At 37.1% G+C, this 17,538-nt stretch overlaps 1 protein-coding gene across 1 annotated transcript in view; it reads right to left on the reverse strand.

Annotated features, from left to right (window-relative positions):
* Positions 1 to 17,538, reverse strand: part of LOC126474409 (spondin-1) — a 646,454-nt gene that overhangs the window by 129,024 nt on the left and 499,892 nt on the right. Inside the window, exon 13 of the mRNA XM_050101878.1 lies at positions 15,890 to 16,054. Within this exon, the coding sequence (XP_049957835.1) occupies positions 15,890 to 16,054 (165 nt within the window). The remainder of the gene's footprint in view (positions 1 to 15,889; positions 16,055 to 17,538) is intronic.

Genomic DNA, 17,538 nt, shown 5'->3' on the forward strand with positions numbered 1-17,538 from the left:
ACTTTTTCAAATCTTGATTTTTAATGTGTCACTGGTGTTCTGCAGAATGTTTGCAAACTTTACAGATGGACTGACCATTATACTTTTCTCTGCACAGACCAGGAATGTTACAATGTTCAGTCACCCCAAGATCAGACTGTTCTTAAACCATTGTAGAATTTATTATCTTCTTGGTCATTTAGGAAATAAGTGTTTATTTTGCTACATGGCCTTGCAGAAAGGAAGGCCTACAATAGGTGGCAGATGTCCCAATTGTTTAACATTGTGGTTTCATTTCTTGGAGAAGGCTAATTTCATATATCAATTTCCATAGTGGTTCTTCGAGAACATGTGCTTCACATGTCCAGAATTGGAAAGAAAATTGTTTTTATGAGCAACAGTTGTAGTTCTGTGTATCAATATATTGAAAACTGCTCTCTTCTGAGCTGGGCGACGGAAATTCTGCGTGTTGACTAACAAGTCAATGTGGCTGAGCTACCTATCTGATTTATGTTGAACTAAAATATCTAAAACTGATAACGTTAGTTCTCTCTCTATCTTGAGTGAATTAAAACATATTTACATGCCCGAGAGCGTGCTGAAGAGCTTCAATGCCGTGTGGCCAGATCATAAAAATGCTGCCAACAATCAAATGAAGAACAGTGAAGAGAAGCAGATAAAAGTTATGCTCTTTAATATGTCCCATAAAGAAATTGCGTACTCTATGGTCAGAATGTCAATAATTTCATAAAAATTTTTCATAAGAAAATAGATGGCCATCAATGTGTGATTAAACAATGTTTTAGTCTCAGGAGGAAAATGGTCTGCCAACAAGATTAATATATAGTCTACAGGAACTTTTGTATCCATAGAGGGATTGAAAAATCATGTATTGAAGAAGTAGTTTAAAGAAGAACATGATACAACCTAACAACACAGAAGATTTTATCTTCATGGTCATTAATATTGTTAGAATTTTTTTTGTTTACAGACAGGACAACCAACAGAACCAATGATAGATCTTAATGAAATATCTGGTTTATGAATTTGAAATCCAGAAGTAAGGAATCAGGTAGTTAGACATGGCAGTCACAGGGTGATCATTGCATCTAGAAAGCCACTACAGCAACAGTCATGGCACTCAATTTCTTCTGGCAAAGAAAATGGAGGCAATAATCTAAAACTCAAGTTTTTATTCTAGTTTAAGATGGTAAGAAGGACAAGAACATTTATGTAGTAAATTGTTTACCATTTGAACTATATGCTGATATAATGGAAGAGATATGCTTATATCTACCATAGGTAAGAGATAAATATATTCTAAAACAAAAAAAAAAAAAAACAATGTGAATAAATTTGTTCCAACTCTATTGTTGCACTTAACAGATAATAATACTTTAAAATGAGGTGCATGCAAAAATTAATAGCTTATAGCTCTCTCAGTGATGGGCATTTAATCTCATATATGCTTGCAAAACAATGGCTCTAAGGTTTTCTTTATCTTTTTGGAACAGAAAAAAGTGACATGGAGCCCTGTCTGGTGAATACAAGGCTAAGACATAAATACAGTATTGTTTTTGGTTAACAATTCATGATTAAACAATGGAATGTCAGTAGGTGCAGCATTGTGGTGCAAAAGCCACAAATTGTTTGGCCACAAATCTGGGTGTTTATTTTTCTAATTTCTTCAAAAATAGCTCTGAGCACTATGGGACTTAACATCTGAGGTCATCAGTCCCCTAGAACTTAGGACTACTTAAACCTGACTAACCTAAGGACATCACACACATCCATGTCCGAGGCAGGATTCGAACCTGCGACCATAGCGATCGCGCGGTTCCAGACTGAAGCGCCTAGAACCGCTCGGCCACTCCAGCCAGCCTAATTTCTTCACACAAACATCATTGAACTGGTAAATAATGCTTCTTGTTGATCATCTGATCTTGTGGCAAGAGCTCAGGGCACATAAAGCTTTAAAATTGAAGAATGTAGTGAGCACAGCCTTCACATCAGGTCAAACTTGTTGAGCTTTTTTTTCAGTCTTGGTGATTCAGAATGCTTCCATGCGGAGGTCTGAGTTTTAGTTTTGATGTCATAACTGTAAATACATATTTAATTATCTGTTGTAATACATTTCAGTAGTTCTGTATTGTCCGCTGCTCGTGGCCCCGGATTCGATTCCCAGTGGGGTCAGGAATTATTCACCTGCCTCGAGATGACTGGATGTTGTTGTGTCATCTTCATCACCATCATTCATCCCCATTATGATTCGAGGAAGGCAATGGAGAACTACCTCCATAAGGGTCTCCCACATTGCTCCCCTACGCTCTGTCAAGAAGCATGGGACTTCATTTCCATTCCAGTTCTGTATTGTTGTTGACTTCATTTAATAACTCCTGAGCAACTTGCATTTGCTGCTGTTATTGTCTGCAGTTCAACAACTCCAGAACAAATTGTGTTGCCACACATTTCATACCCAAAATATTTAAAAAAAATATGGCATGAGCCATTTGATGTACCAACACCATCAATGACTTTTATGTTTGTGATTCAATTGATGATGTGCTGGGGCATCCAGAGTTGCATGACCTTTTTCCACTCTAATCAGTGTTTTTACTCAGAGCAGATACTAAAAGCAATATTTAACACTTCTAAAACTTTGCTGCACTTTATGCTGCTCTTACAACAAAATTTAATAGAAATCATATGACAGTGTACTAACTACCTAATATGGCAAACACTGTATAGGTACTTTTCAGACATGTATTTAAAAAAAAAAAAAAAAAAAAAAAAAAAAAAAAAAAAAAAAAAAAAAAAAAAAAAAAAAAAAAAAAAGGATAACACGTCAATTTGACAAACACATCATGCAAAATCAGGAAATGCCTGTTACTTTTTGAATACACCTTGTATGCCCCTTTCTCATTTTGCACTCATTGTTTACTTTTCATAAGAGCAGAATGTTAAAATGAAATTCATGATAAATATTTTAATCCAACATAAAAGTTTCTTACCCATGAGTATATCAATCACCAAAAGTGCACCTCTTAAATAATTTTTTTACAAAATTTTCATTATATTTTATGCAGTTGGCCCATAATGTTAAAGTTTTTATTGTTGTTTGTTGGTGATTATCTTTGACATAGTTTGTGTGATGGATGATATTTTGTATTCAATTTGTGTAAGTTGGATTTCGTTTGTAATAGCCAGTGGTATTTAGATTTTTTCTGAGTTTGCTGTATTAGGTCTTTGCTTTTGTTACAGAATGTTAGTTTTAGATTTATTGCTGTTGGGTAGGTATCTCGTTTCATATATCTTGTAAACTTGTCAATATTGTAAGTAAAGCATTCTAATGATACATGGTATTTCACAGTTCAGTAACATGGTAGTGGAGCATGGTTCCATGTATCCTGATTGACATGTTTCATGGTTTACAGTTATTTGAAAAATGATATCTTCTCTCAGTACGCTGGCCATGTGTCTGACTTGTTTTCTGGTATTTCTGCAACAGAGTAGTCATGGAATTTCATGGTGCTGAGAAATTGCAAAAACTAACTATGTGGAAGTATATGGTTCAAAATTTACTGGTTGTTTCCAAAGGAGCTTATGAAGTTTACACAAACAGCTTTCTAAAACAAGAGTCATTGGAAAAGGATGAAGCAGCAGATATGTGGGTGAAATTACTGGAATCATTAAACACGAAACAAAGCAAACTGCTCATGCTTTCCAATTGAGATGTTTTAGCTGTGAAGGACGTAGCCAATTCAAAGGCTTATCATTTTATGTCAAACTGGATGATTCAGTTGTGATCATTAAGTTCCTGGAAAAAATGCTGGATAGTTACAATAGTCTCTGTCAGGCTTGATGTGTGGAACCAGAAGACCAACAAACATTTAATATGTTTGTAGGTATTTTAAAATCTGACGAAAGAGCTTAGCTCAGGGTTTGCTCTGTGCATGGTGATAACAAATGCTAAAGGTGATTGTTATTATCAAATGAAAGGATCTATCAAACTGGTGCATCAAAAAGGTCTGAAATAATGTTTTAGAGCTGCAGTTATGGAGGGACATATTAGAAAATACTGTTTTGGCATAAAGAAAAAGTCAACATTAAAGCTTGTGTGCATACACTAGGCAATCTTTTCAGTACTCAAGCTCTTATTAGTGAAAGTCTGTATTCTAAGCTCTGTAAAAAGGCTTGGACTGTCTATTTGTGGGCTATATGACATTTAACGTGTCATGGTGCACAGTTTTAAACATTTTTCACTTTTCCAGCACTTGTTGAAATCCAGGTCAGTAATAATTCCATCAGGAATATCACTTGAAGAAGAAGAGGGCTTTGGTAAATGATGAGTGACATTCAAGTTACATGAAAATGTGCTGCATATGTGTAAATCTAGAAAGAAATTCTTTGACAAATATTGTAATTTAATTCATACAAGGACGATGAATTTGCCAAAACAGTTACTATTAAGGAAATAGGCATATGGTCTGTGCAGCTGTTCAAGATGTCAATTCAAGTGAACCAAATGGTAAAATCTTTTATTTCTGATGCTAAGCTGGCATCCATCATTCACTGCAAATCTGAGATCAGCAAATGGGTCATCAAAATAAATATCATGTCAATGAATTCCTGATGAGAAAGGAATCAGTGAGAAGTTTAATGATGAGTTTTGTGGTTCATCTGTTGAAGGGAAGCAACACTGTGACAGTTTCCAGTCATGCCAGCAGTGTTCCAATGAATTTGGGGGAGTAATTCACACAGATCTGTGTAGATCAACGGAAAACACATCTTTCAGGGGTTCAAGGTACTTCATCAACTTCACATGTGATTTTAGAAGACTTCACATGGTCAGTTGTCAAAATGTTTTCTTACTGATGGGCCTGCAGCACATATGAGGTTGAAGAATGGCATATTATATATATTCTTCCAAGTTTTTGCTGAGATTGATATTTTATTGATTCATTACATTTACGTCATGATGAGCTTGTGTCTGCCATTTTTACCTCAGATGATCTTGCAAAGATGGTACAATTTTTTTGTAATATTATACAATAAAAGTATATTGCTTAGGTCTACACTTTTTTGATTAAAAAAGACCACTCATTGCAAAGCTGAAGCATTGAGTCATCAACAGGCACATAGAAAAAGAAAGAAATCTTTTAGTTTTTGGAGTAATTCTTTTTCAGGCTGGTCTGTGTACATGTGCACATGCACACACAAGCACGTGCATGCAAAAACACCATATGCATGCATGCACACACACCTCCGCGTACGCACGCACGCACGGACAGGGCACCATGTGTACACACAATGCCAGTTGCATTCCTGCATTCCAAACAGTTGGTGGGTTAGGTTGTGGTGGGTGTTGTTTTGGGTGGGATGAATAGAGGATGGGAGAGATGGGAGGCAGGGAGAGAGGTTTGGGGTGGGTGGCTAGCAGCTCGGAGGGAACTTTGTTCTTCTGAGCAATAGTTTGACAGTGGCCATTCACCTAGTGGATAGCTGGTTGGTAGCCATACCGACATAAAAAGCTGTGCAATGTTTGCAGCTGAGCTGGAATATATGATGTGGCTTTCACAGGTAGCCCAGCCTCTGACGCAGTACAATATGCCTGCGACAGGACTGGAGTAGGGAGTTCTGGGTGGCTGGATTTGGCCGGTCTTGTACTTTGGTCTTTCATAGAGAAATGATTCCTGTGGCAATGAGCTGCGAGTGGGAGAGGCATAGGATGGACTATTACATTGTGTAGATTGGATGGGTAATGGAACACCACTTTAGGAGGGGTGAGAAGGATCTTTTATAGGATGTCCCATGCAGGAGATGATGAGAGATAAGCTCTGATGAAGGCTATGGTTTATCTGTTCCTATTCAGGGTGATACTGGGTAACGAGGGAGGCACTGCTTTGTTGCAGATTGTTGGGGTGGTGGGAGGGTTAAGGGTGTATGAGGATATGGCTTCGCAAATCTGTTTGCAGACTAGGTTTGAAGGGAGTGCCTGTATGTGAAAGATTTTGTGAGGCCTTAAGCGTACCAAGCAAGCAGTTCTCATTACTGCAGATACATAGTCCACAGGTGGCCAGGCTGTGTACAGTGCATGCCACAATATATTATGCTATAAAAGTATATCGCTTATGTCTAAGTTAATGATTGTTTAGGTTATGTATTAATGTAATTTACTGAATGGAACTTGCACCATTGTGCCACCTATATTCCATGGAGTGTTTGATATCCTATTTGCATGAATTGTGTTTCTGTGGCATTAGTGGCATCCATGGTGGCCACAAGGTGTAGTGCATGCTTGAGCCAGCTCTCAGTTCCTGACTGCCTGTGTTTATGACCACAGCATTGGATAAGAGCATAATTGGCAACGAGACAGAGTTAGTGTTGGCGAGGGTTGTAGGTTTCAATAGTTCAGCTGCAGTCTGTTGATATGCTCTGTGTCCTTGTGTTAGTAAGCATATTGTTGTATGTAGAGGCCTAACATTGTTGTGGTTATTGCATAGACCACAGTCAAAGTGCAGGCTTGCGTAATTTGTAGCATAGAGTAGTGGTTATTCAGTGGCCAGTTGTTCTCTATTTTATGTAGCTTCACCATTGTCAGCAAGGTGGTTAACAGTGCCTTAAAGTGGTGAAAGATGACTTGAAAATGTTTACTTCAAGTTATACAAAGGGAATGCTGATATAGCATGCTGCCATCAAGAAGTTGTGTGGTGTTGCCATTGTGGAATGCTGTAAGGACTGGTTACAACAGCAATGTGGGTTGTTTAAGTCTATTATTTGTGAAGAAGTGTTATAACAGATACCTGCCATCGTAAAGTGATGAAAATGACCATTACCAAGTTGGTGGTCACCACTCAAGAGTGTGGTACGTGTCGATTTTCTTTGTGTTATTGGATTAATCAAAAAGGGAAGAACTAACGTGCTGGTGAGGTGGTCTGGTTTCCAAAACAATGAAACTTAGAGTGTGGAACATTGACACATCCCTATGACATGTTGTCGTTCTTTCTTTTTTTTTTTCCATGGCTGGGTTATTGCAGAGCAAATTTGTGTGAAATAGGGTACTTCACCTGTGTACAATAGTGAAGCAGTGCACACATTAGTTAGTTATTTTAATTAATGGTGATTGACTGTAGCTATTGTTTATGGTCACACTGTCTTACATGACTTGTTCTGCACAGTGCCCTACAGTCAATCACACTACAGCCTGTCCTGTTTTTGTCCTTGCTTGCATGGCCAGTCCAATTATGGTTAAGTTTATTGGCATCTGTAGCTGATTTTGTGACTCTGTGGGCATACAGGTCAGCTTGTGTGGCAGTAACTTATTTGTATTTGAGCAGAGTAGCTATGAGTTTGACCAGTCTCAAACTTTTTCTAAAGTATAGTAAGTTTTAAAAATATTGTTGCTAAAGCTTTAGCTCTGGTTCCCCTGCCATTTAAGTTGTTTGATTGATAAAATTAAGCCCTGGTATTTAAGTTGCCTGCTGCCCTTGAGACCTGTGATACATAAACATATAGTAGTGTTAAGTTGTTGAGTTCCTGGCATTGGCATCACACACCAGAGGACTTAAGGGGCATACTTGTACCATTTTAAGGAGGGCAGATTCAATAATATTTATCTGTTTATTGAAGTTTAAGCCCTTTTGTTTATTTTAAAGGAACTTTAAGTTTTGCTGTTGCTGTCTACATCTACATCCATATTCTGCAAGACACCTGACGGTGTGTGGCGGAGGGCATTTTGAGTACCTAAATTCCATTCTATTCCAATCTCGTATTGTTTTTGGAAAGAAAGACTGTCGGTATACCTCTGTGTGGGCTCTAATCTCTCTGATTTTATCCTCATGGTCTCTTCACGAGATATATGTAGGAGGGAGAAATATACTGCTTGACTCCTCGGTGAAGGTATGTTCTTGAAACTTCAACATATGCCCATACTGAGCTACTGAGCGTCTCTCTTGCAGAGTCTTCCACTGGAGTTTATCTATCATTTCCGTAATGTTTTCACAATTACTAAATGATCCTGTAATGAAGTGTGCTGCTCTCCGTTGAATCTTCTCTATCTCTTCTATCAACCATATCTGGAAAGGATCCCACACTGGTGAGCAAAATTCGAGCAGTGGGCGAACAAGTGCACTGTAACCTACTTCCCTTCCTTTGTTTTCAGATTGCATTTCCTTAGGATTCTTCCAATGAATCTCAGTCTGGCATCTGCTTTACCTACAATTAATTTTATATGGTCATTCCATTTTAAATCACTCCTGATGCCTACTCCCAGATAATTTATGGAATTAACTGCTTCCAATTGCTGACCTGCTATATTGTAGCTAAATGATAAAGGATCTTTCTTTCTATGTATTCACAGCACATTACACTTGTCTACATTGAGATTCAATTGCCATTCCCTGTACCATGTGTCAATTTGTTGCAGATCCTCCCGCATTCCAGTATAATTTTCCATTGTTACAACCTCTCAATGCACTACAGCATCATCTGCAAAAAGCCTCAGTGAACTTCTGATGTTATCCACAAGGTGATTTATATATATCGTGAATAGCAATGGTCCTACGACACTTCCCTGTGGCACACCTGAAATGACTCTTACTTCGGAAGACTTCTCTCCATTGAGAATGACATGCTGTGATCTATTATCTAGTAACTCTTCAGTCCAATCACACAATTGGTCTGATAGTCCATATGCTCTTACTTTGGTCATTAAACGACTGTGGGGAACTGTATCAAATGCCTTGCAGAAGTCAAGAAACATGGCATCTACCTGGGAACCTGTGTCCATGGCCCTCTGAGTCTCGTGGACAAATAGCGCAAGCTGGGTTTGACATGATCGTCTTTTTTGAAACCCGTGCTGATTCCTACAGAGTAGATTTCTAGTCATCATTATTGGCACCAGATATTTAGTATATGCTAAGTCACTTGCAGCACGATAACAGTAGCAACTGAGGTGTTAGTTTCAGGGGTTCTGCCACAGTGTGTTGCAGTTTTGGCCATGATCAAGTCTGAACAGTCAGTCCTGTAGGATAACTCCCTGAGATTTATTTAATGACATTCAGAATTCTGCCAGCAGGACTGAGAGGGCACTTTCAACTTCCCATCATCCAGTGAGTGTTGAGTGTTCGTCATCCTGGGGAGCTTGATCTTTTTATTATTTGTTTATGCAGAGAAGAAAAGAGATTTCATTCAATTCAGCCGTGAGAATTAGTACCCAGTCCTCCTCTTCCATCAAAATTGGGTTCAGTAGTATAACATAAAAGTACATGGATTACATATTATTAGTAGTTGTTTGCAATATTGCAGTATACATTGTAACACCTGAGATGTAAAGCAGATAACTACTATCACATACATATGCCATATATTTGATATTATATGGTAAATGGGAAGGTGTTGAAGTTGAGTGACTGTAAGAGGATGCAAGATGACTTAGACAAAATTTCTAGTTGGTGTGATGAATAGTAACTAGCTCTAAATGTAGAAAAATTTAAGTTAATGCAGATGAGTAGGAAAAAAAAACCCATAATGTTTGTATACAGCATCAGAAGTGTCCTGCTTGACACAGTCACATCATTTAAATATCTGGGGATAATGTTGCAAAGTGATATGAAATGGGACAACCACGTGAGGATTGTGGTAGGGAAGGCAAATCACCAGTTTCAGTTTATTGGCAGAATTTAGGGATAGTGTGGTTCATCTGTAAAGGAAACCACATATAGGATGCTAGTGCAACCAATTATTAAGTCTGCTTGAGTATTTGGGATCCATACCCAGCTGGAATAAATAAAGACATCGAAGCATTTCAGAGGCTGGATGCTAGATTTGTTACCAGTAGGTCTAAACAACATGCAAATGTTGTGGAGATGCTTCAAGAACTCAAATGGGAATTCCTGGAGGGAAAGTGATGTTCTTTTCAAGGAACACTATTGAGAAACTTTAGAGAACTGGCAGAACAATTCTGCCGCAATGAATATAAATTTACTGTAAGGATCCCGAAGATAAATATGAGAAATTAGGATTTGTATGGAGGCATATAGACAGCTGTTTTTCCATCGCTCTACTTCTGAGTGGAACAAGAAAGAAAATCACTAATTGTGGTACAGGGTACCCTCCACCATATGCCGTATGGTGGCTTGCTGGCTGTGTATGTAGATACAGGTGTAGATGGATACTGAAACATAAACTAAACACCCATTAACACAGACATAAGCAATATACTCCTGCTGCATAATATATTGTGGTGTATGTTAGAGAACAGACAACTACTAACCCAAATGTAAGCAATATATGTTTATCATATAATAGCATTAAAAAAAATCCAGCATTTCAGGATCACTTGCAAATAGTAAAAATTGCTGAAATGAACTCTTCATGATGTAAATATAATGAGTTAATAAAGTGTCAATTGCAGCAAAAGCTTGGAAGATATTATATGATAATATGTCCAAAAGATACAATAATGTTACAAATATTTAAAATCCAGAGTGGTTATCCATTTATAATTTTTCATTGTGATGATGGTCATAAATTTGACAATGACAGGATTTGAGATCTTCTGAAATCCAATGGTACAATGTTGCTTATTGTAAATCCCTATACACATAATTAAAACAGCTATGCTGAATGTACAAATAGCACAGTTGTAGAAGTTGCACAGACAATGCCCTTGTCAAATGCGCTTCTAAAGCCTTTATGGACAGAAGCAGTTAATATTGCTCTGTACGTTCTTAATTGAACTGGGCCATCAGTGTTGGTGAAAGAGTCAGTATCAAGTTTCTTGTGGTGGCCATTTTTACAGAAGCTATATATAAATTGCAGTAGTTTAAAAGAAAAATGCCTTTTGCATGTCACACATCAATTTTTTTATATTATTTGTACACCTAGGTGCATTTCACCTCATTTACAAGTTGTCTTCAGTGTGTCTCAAGACCCACGATTCTCGCATACTGTATTTTCAAGCTGATTCAAATACTACACATCAACAATGCAGCCACCGGGCAACCATCATGTGTCACAGTTCACAAGACAAGACAATGATATCAGTGTTGGGTGTACAGTGTTTCATAATTGACTCTGCAACAAACCACATTCATCAAATGTGTAAATGACACTCATCAGTGCAGTGCTCCAAAAGTGAACAATAATGTCAAACAATGGCCTACTACAAATGATTTACTGTGTAACTTTTTGCCATCCTGTTCTGCATGAAATCTGGCTTACACTGAGCCACTACTATCCAAATCAAATCAGTGACCGTTCGCTCTGGCTGATGTGTCTTCAAAGCTGTAGGCAAATATCATTCATCCCATTGCACAATCTTTGAATGTTTATATCACATCCCCACTATGCCTCTTGATCTGGTGAGATCACTCTCCAAGCCCAATGGCTACTGAGATATATTCTTTCAGTCTCTGACTGAGTAACATGGTGGGTAGAGGCCAGCCCTCTCAGGGACATCACGGCAGATTCAGCCACTAAGACTTTCATTGATATATCACTTTCTTGGTTTGGAGGCCTGTGTCTATCACCACCAACCAAGGTTGGCAATTTGAATTGGCCCTATTCAGTGAACCATGCAATCTTTGCAGCACTCATCAATATTGGACATCTGCCTACCACCCACAGAGAAATGGCCTTGTCGAATGTCCAATGGAGGCCAATGGAGCAAAGCCCTGTCTAGGTGCTATTAAGTGTGTGCTAGGCACGCAAAATGACTTAGGGGCTTCTCTGGCAGAGATACTGTATGGCAAAACACTCCTTTCCCGCTGATTTTGTGCTTCAACAACCACTTGTTGCAACCACAGATCTACCAGCCATTGTCACACACATCAAATGCCATACAATCTACCCCTGCATCCCTCCTCCACAGCTGTAGACTGTGCCAAAAACCATCATACAGAAGAGGCTGGCTGATAGCGATTTCATTATGCCCTGCAATGACACAATCCGTTTGGCTATTCACACGGAGTACAAGGGCCCATTCAAAGGGCTTAAATGAATGGTATTTACTTTTGAGATATGAGTGTACTGCAAGCCTATGTCAGTAAATATAAGCTGTCTCAAGCCCTTGCGGACCCTCATCCACTAATGATGCACCACTTCCTTTATGCCAACCAGCCTCACCCGTTGCCACTCAGCTGGGCTGCCTGACTGTACACACCAATGCTTCCAAGCATGTCAAGATGTGCCTCGAGATCCAGAACTTTCTGCCCAAAGACCTGATTGTTCAATTAGTTGACAACTGTCTGGTTGTCGAAGGACAATACCGAGAATAGCACACCGAGGATGGCTTCATCTCCCGACATTGCAAATGTATCTCTATGCTGCTGAATGATGTGGACTTTGCCACTTTTACATCGTGGCTATCATCAGACAGATACCTTGTTATCACTGCTCCCAAAACACTGCATTCACTCAGTACCTGTAAAGACTCCGATGTTACCACTTGCAGACTGACCCCTATGAACTCTCGTCCAACAACCAACGCTTAAGACCACTGCTGCTATGGCTTGATTTGATGACCACCCATACACTTTTAGGGCTGTTAGCCCTACATGATGACATGGGAACCACTCCTGTATGTGGATGTCCTAGCCAGCATAAACACTGCTTTGCTGCTTTGACAGACATCTGTAATGACTTTCACCTCACTGCGCCTCACCTGCCACGCAGGTGTCACACTATTTTAGAATTATTGGATCACAGTAGTCAACCCCCTCCCCCCCCCCCCCCCCCCAACCACCACCATTATTTTCAGTACAGGGATATTTGGTAATAAAGAGTGTACTATCTCATATTGAGATATCCTGGGGTAGGACACTACAGGTTATAAATTTAAAACAGTTCATTTAAGTTTTTACAATAAAATGCAATGTTACTTACAGATTAGCTTCCAGTTCAGCTAAAACACCTTTTTCTCATCTGGATAACTGGTTGAAATCTTGCAGTTTCTCTTACAGTCACTATTTTCAAAACACAGCACTGTAATTGCCATTTTCTGTGTCTAGAGTGTCATTTGTTCCAACCTACATCCTCAGTTATTTGCTGGAGGCATTCTAGTCTGTCTTCTTCTACAGTTTTTAGCCAGTACAGCTCCCTCTAGCACCGTAGGAGTTGTTCTCTGATGCTGTAACAGATGCCCTATCATCTTGTCCCTTCTTTTTGTCAGTGATTCCTATATGTTTCTTCTCACACCGATTCTGCGGAGAATGTCCTCATTCTTTACTTTATCAGTTCACCTAATTTTCTACATTCTTCAGTTTTTGATTTTACTGTTTTTTGTTTGACTGTGTTTGTGTGTGTACTCTTTTTATATTTACTTTTTAACTTTTTGTTATTATTTTATCTATTTATTTTTATTATTATTTTTAATTCTTATTTGTTTAGTCTTTAATTTTTCTATTTATATATAGTTAGGAGAGAGTCCAAACTGGTCATGTTTAAGTACTGAAAAATAAAAAGAACCTTACAACTGAAGCAGTATGTTCAACCCCTATATAGGAAAGGAATAGGATGGGATTTGTGATCATCCATTGGGATTGGGTACTTTTTATGATCAGTCTGTGTAAACAGTGAGTGGTTAGTCATATTCACTTGGTCATCTAGTAGCAGCTTCTTTTTCAGCCTTTGTTTTGTGTATGCATTATTTTTCTTGTAAGATTAGGTAGTGTCTTTCATTATTTTTTCTAGCTGTTGTCATATCTTCCTCTCTTGTATTAGTTTTGTGATTATTTTCTCTTAAATGTTCTGAAAAAGTTGAATGATTTGTCCTGTTTTTCCATGCTATGGTATGTTCTTTGTGCTGGGTCTCAAATGTTCTGCTGGTTTGTCCAACATACCTTCCACTACATGTGTTGCATTGTATAGTCCTGCTTTCTGGTAGATGTATGTGTCTTTGTTCATTTTTAGAATGTACTTTTGGATTGAACTGTTTGTTTTGAATGCTATGTTTATGCTTTGTCTTTTGAAAATGTTATTTTCTGTGTGAGTTTGTGCTTGTATGTCAATATGTATCATCTTGAATCTTCTTTCTTGTTTTCATGTACTCTTTGTGTCATTACTGCTTGTTTGTGTGGTGTTTTATTGTGCTGTTGTTTGTGACTGAGTATGTATGATGTTTATTGGCTGTATTTATTATTTATTTTATGTTTAATTTTTTGACAATATTACTGTTGTACCCATTGTTTATTTCTATTTGTGTGATGTTGTCCAATTCTGTGCTGAGTGGTACTGTGTTGAGTCTATGAAGCATGTTTCTGAGTGCTTCTTAGTTCTGTGGGTGTGCGTGGTTTGAATCTGATGTATGACTGTGTCGGTTGTTGTAGGTTTACAGTAAATTTCAAATCTACATTGACTGTTTTCTGTTTTAATGGTTATGTCTAAAAAGGTTATGTGGTTGCCATGTTCTTTTCCCATTGTGAATCTTATCAGATAGTAACTTAATGTTCATAAACATTGCGGTTGTTGTAGGTTTACAGTAAATTTCAAATCTACGTTGACTGTTTTTTTTTTAAATTTTTTTTTAATGTTCTTTTTCCATTGTGAATCTTATCAGATAGTAACTTAACGTTCATAAACATTGGACTATGTAACAATTTATGACATGTTTAGAAAAGCAGAAGTAAGTATAGGAACTATTAATATCGTAAGAGGGATGTTTATTTTAGTAAGAAATATTGTACAGACACTTGATGAGATTCATACAATGTATATTGTACTACGGATGAATAAATAAATAAATCTTTTTGTGTATTGTGTTGTATCTGCATGCAACTTGTCAATTTTTGCTGGTGGTTCATCAGTTAATTAAAGGATATCGTCCCTGTATCTGAGCCAAAAGGTATGTTGCAATTCTTTGTGATAACATTTTTTAAAAATGAGGCCTTCTATATAGTTTACGAAAAGGTTTGCTAGGGCGCCTGACACTGGTGCCCATCTTCTTATGAACAGTATTCAGAATTAAATTGAAAGCAGTTCTGGTCTGTTATCAGTTTCAACAACTAGCATATGTTTTCCTCTGGAAGTTATGTTTTTTTCTACGATTTCTTTTGTTTCTGCTACTGGTACGTTACAATACATATCTTCTATGTCAAAAGAGAGATGGGTAGATAGGTCCAAGTTATTTAGATCTTTTATGAATGGAATTAACTATAATGTGTTCCTTATAGTTCTATCATCTTCTGTTTTATGGTTTTCAGATAGTAACACTTACTAGACATCATACTTCATCTACTGGAAAGATTCTTTCTGTGTACTGAAAACAGGCTTGAATACAGATGAAATTTTAATCAAGGTATCCCATGGGCAGGGAAATTCCAGAGTAACAGTTTGGTAAAATTAATCCAGAGTGTTCATGCTGTAACACTTATCATGAGCCATTGTATAAAAAGAAATTACCTCAGCTGAAGGATGTTAGTGTGTGCCACACATGTTACATCAGTGTGTAGTTATGACAATTTTATGGTGGCAACACTGATTTTAATCATCTAAAATTTTCAGCCAATGTTATTGTTATCATATTTCTTTTTTAACTACAAAAAGTAAATAAACATTTCAGAAATTTAATCTTTTAAGTTAGTCATTGATAACATAATAATGAAAAGTTTAAAATCATCAAGAGATGTAATGGATGTGTACCTGTAAATGGAATTACTAGCTTGGATGAAAAATAAATAAATTAATTAATTAAATAAAATATATGTATGAAAGTTATCAATTTGCCAACAGTTGTATTTACATTTATGGGGTCTCGTTTGCTTGTTAGGTAAACCTTAAGAAGCTAACTGATGTTTCACTCAGCTTGAGATGAAGTTCTACTGATTTTCATATACAGTACTGTATTTATTTGCATGTGAACTCTATAAGTAACAAGGAAGGTATCAATAAAATGTTGCTTATTGTTACTTACCCATGTTAGACATACATACTTCTTCACATTCTTCTTTGGTTATAAAATTATTCCTATTTCCTCGGCAGCCACCATATCTGAATTCTGTACATTCTTCTCCATCAAAAAACCAGCGAATATGTGTTCCTCGACAAGAGCCTGATCTTTTCGGACGCTGGCAGATTTCTGGAGACATTATAATGGTGTTTTACATGTAAACAAGTAATTTAATATGTAGAAAAAGAGTTTACATCTTACTGACTGGAAGTAGGTACTATCATTTTGGAAAACTCTCATATTAGTATAATGTGCAATAATACTTTTGAATTTATTTATGTAACAATTAGAACTTTGAAAGTCCAATATTATTTTATCTACATGCTTAAAAGTATGTGATCAAAATGAAGAATAATTCATAGCTATCTGCGGATTGACCAGCTGAGGTTAAGGCTGCGGTCACAGTGGAACCAATTTTGGAGTCTGCCGACGACCAATATCAGTTGAAGACAGCCGATCATTTCAAATCAGTACACCACTATGTGCGCGGTCACAATGTAGCAGACCTCATAGTCCGAACATACATATTTTGGATGAAAACCGGTGAAAGTCAAATCAGTTTCTTTTTTTTTGGTTGTAATGGCTGACATAACAGGAAACTTGAATTGTGAGAAACTGATAAGTTTAGACAAAGGCAGAGTTTGTGGCATCCTGAACATAAAAAATAACATAACCAGGATAGTGGGATACAGTTCGGAATCTGTGGAATGAAATTGCAGGTTTATTGGAAACCACAAGTGGGCAAAATCTTTATCAGAAATTTTAGATGTGGATTATAACCTGGAAAAATAATTTATCAAATGACAAGGATGGCTTATCTTTTGCTTAAAGTTTCTGAAGTGGATCTTTTTGGGTTGTGGTATGTGTACATCAGCTGTCTACATGTTATTATCATGCATACTGGTGTTGTTCTAATGGCAATAGGGTGGTGATTCTGTTATATAAAGTTGTTTGCAAATGTGGTATGTTTTAGGAGTTCAGAGTGTCTTACACTAAACTTTATGTTTGTCTTTCACATGTATAGTAGTAGTAGTAGTAGTAGTTTATTCATCCAGAGACAATTTACATTGCATGGATTTCGTCAAAAAAATACATAGTATATATATACACACATATAGGGTGAACAATACTATACAAAATATGGATGTGCATAGTAGACTATGTAACATCAGACCACATTGAAATAGCATGTACAACTTTGATTATTTACATTGATGTATGAGAAAGACTTTTTACATGGGATACACAGTTGGTATTTAGATATAACACATACAATTCTAGCACTTTTGTACGTATTATTTATTTAGATCATAGCAACAGTCAGATAAAAATTACTATTGGCACAGAGTACATAAATATAATTGTTTAGTATGGAGCTATTCCAGGTATTCTTTTACACTATAATAGCAGTTGGTCATTAAAAATTTGAATACTGCTTCTTTAAATGAAGACAATTTTTTTATTTCTTTTATATTTACCGGTAGTTTGTTATACAATCTACTTCCTTGTATGTTTGTTTGTTTCTGCGCCAAAGCTTGTTAACTCTTTTTATATGAATGTCATTGCACTTTCTTGTGTTGTAAGTATGTAGATCCGAGTTGGATTGGAAATTG

The sequence above is a fragment of the Schistocerca serialis genome, chromosome 4 (genome assembly GCF_023864345.2).
Source record: "Schistocerca serialis cubense isolate TAMUIC-IGC-003099 chromosome 4, iqSchSeri2.2, whole genome shotgun sequence".
Taxonomy (NCBI): domain Eukaryota; kingdom Metazoa; phylum Arthropoda; class Insecta; order Orthoptera; family Acrididae; genus Schistocerca; species Schistocerca serialis.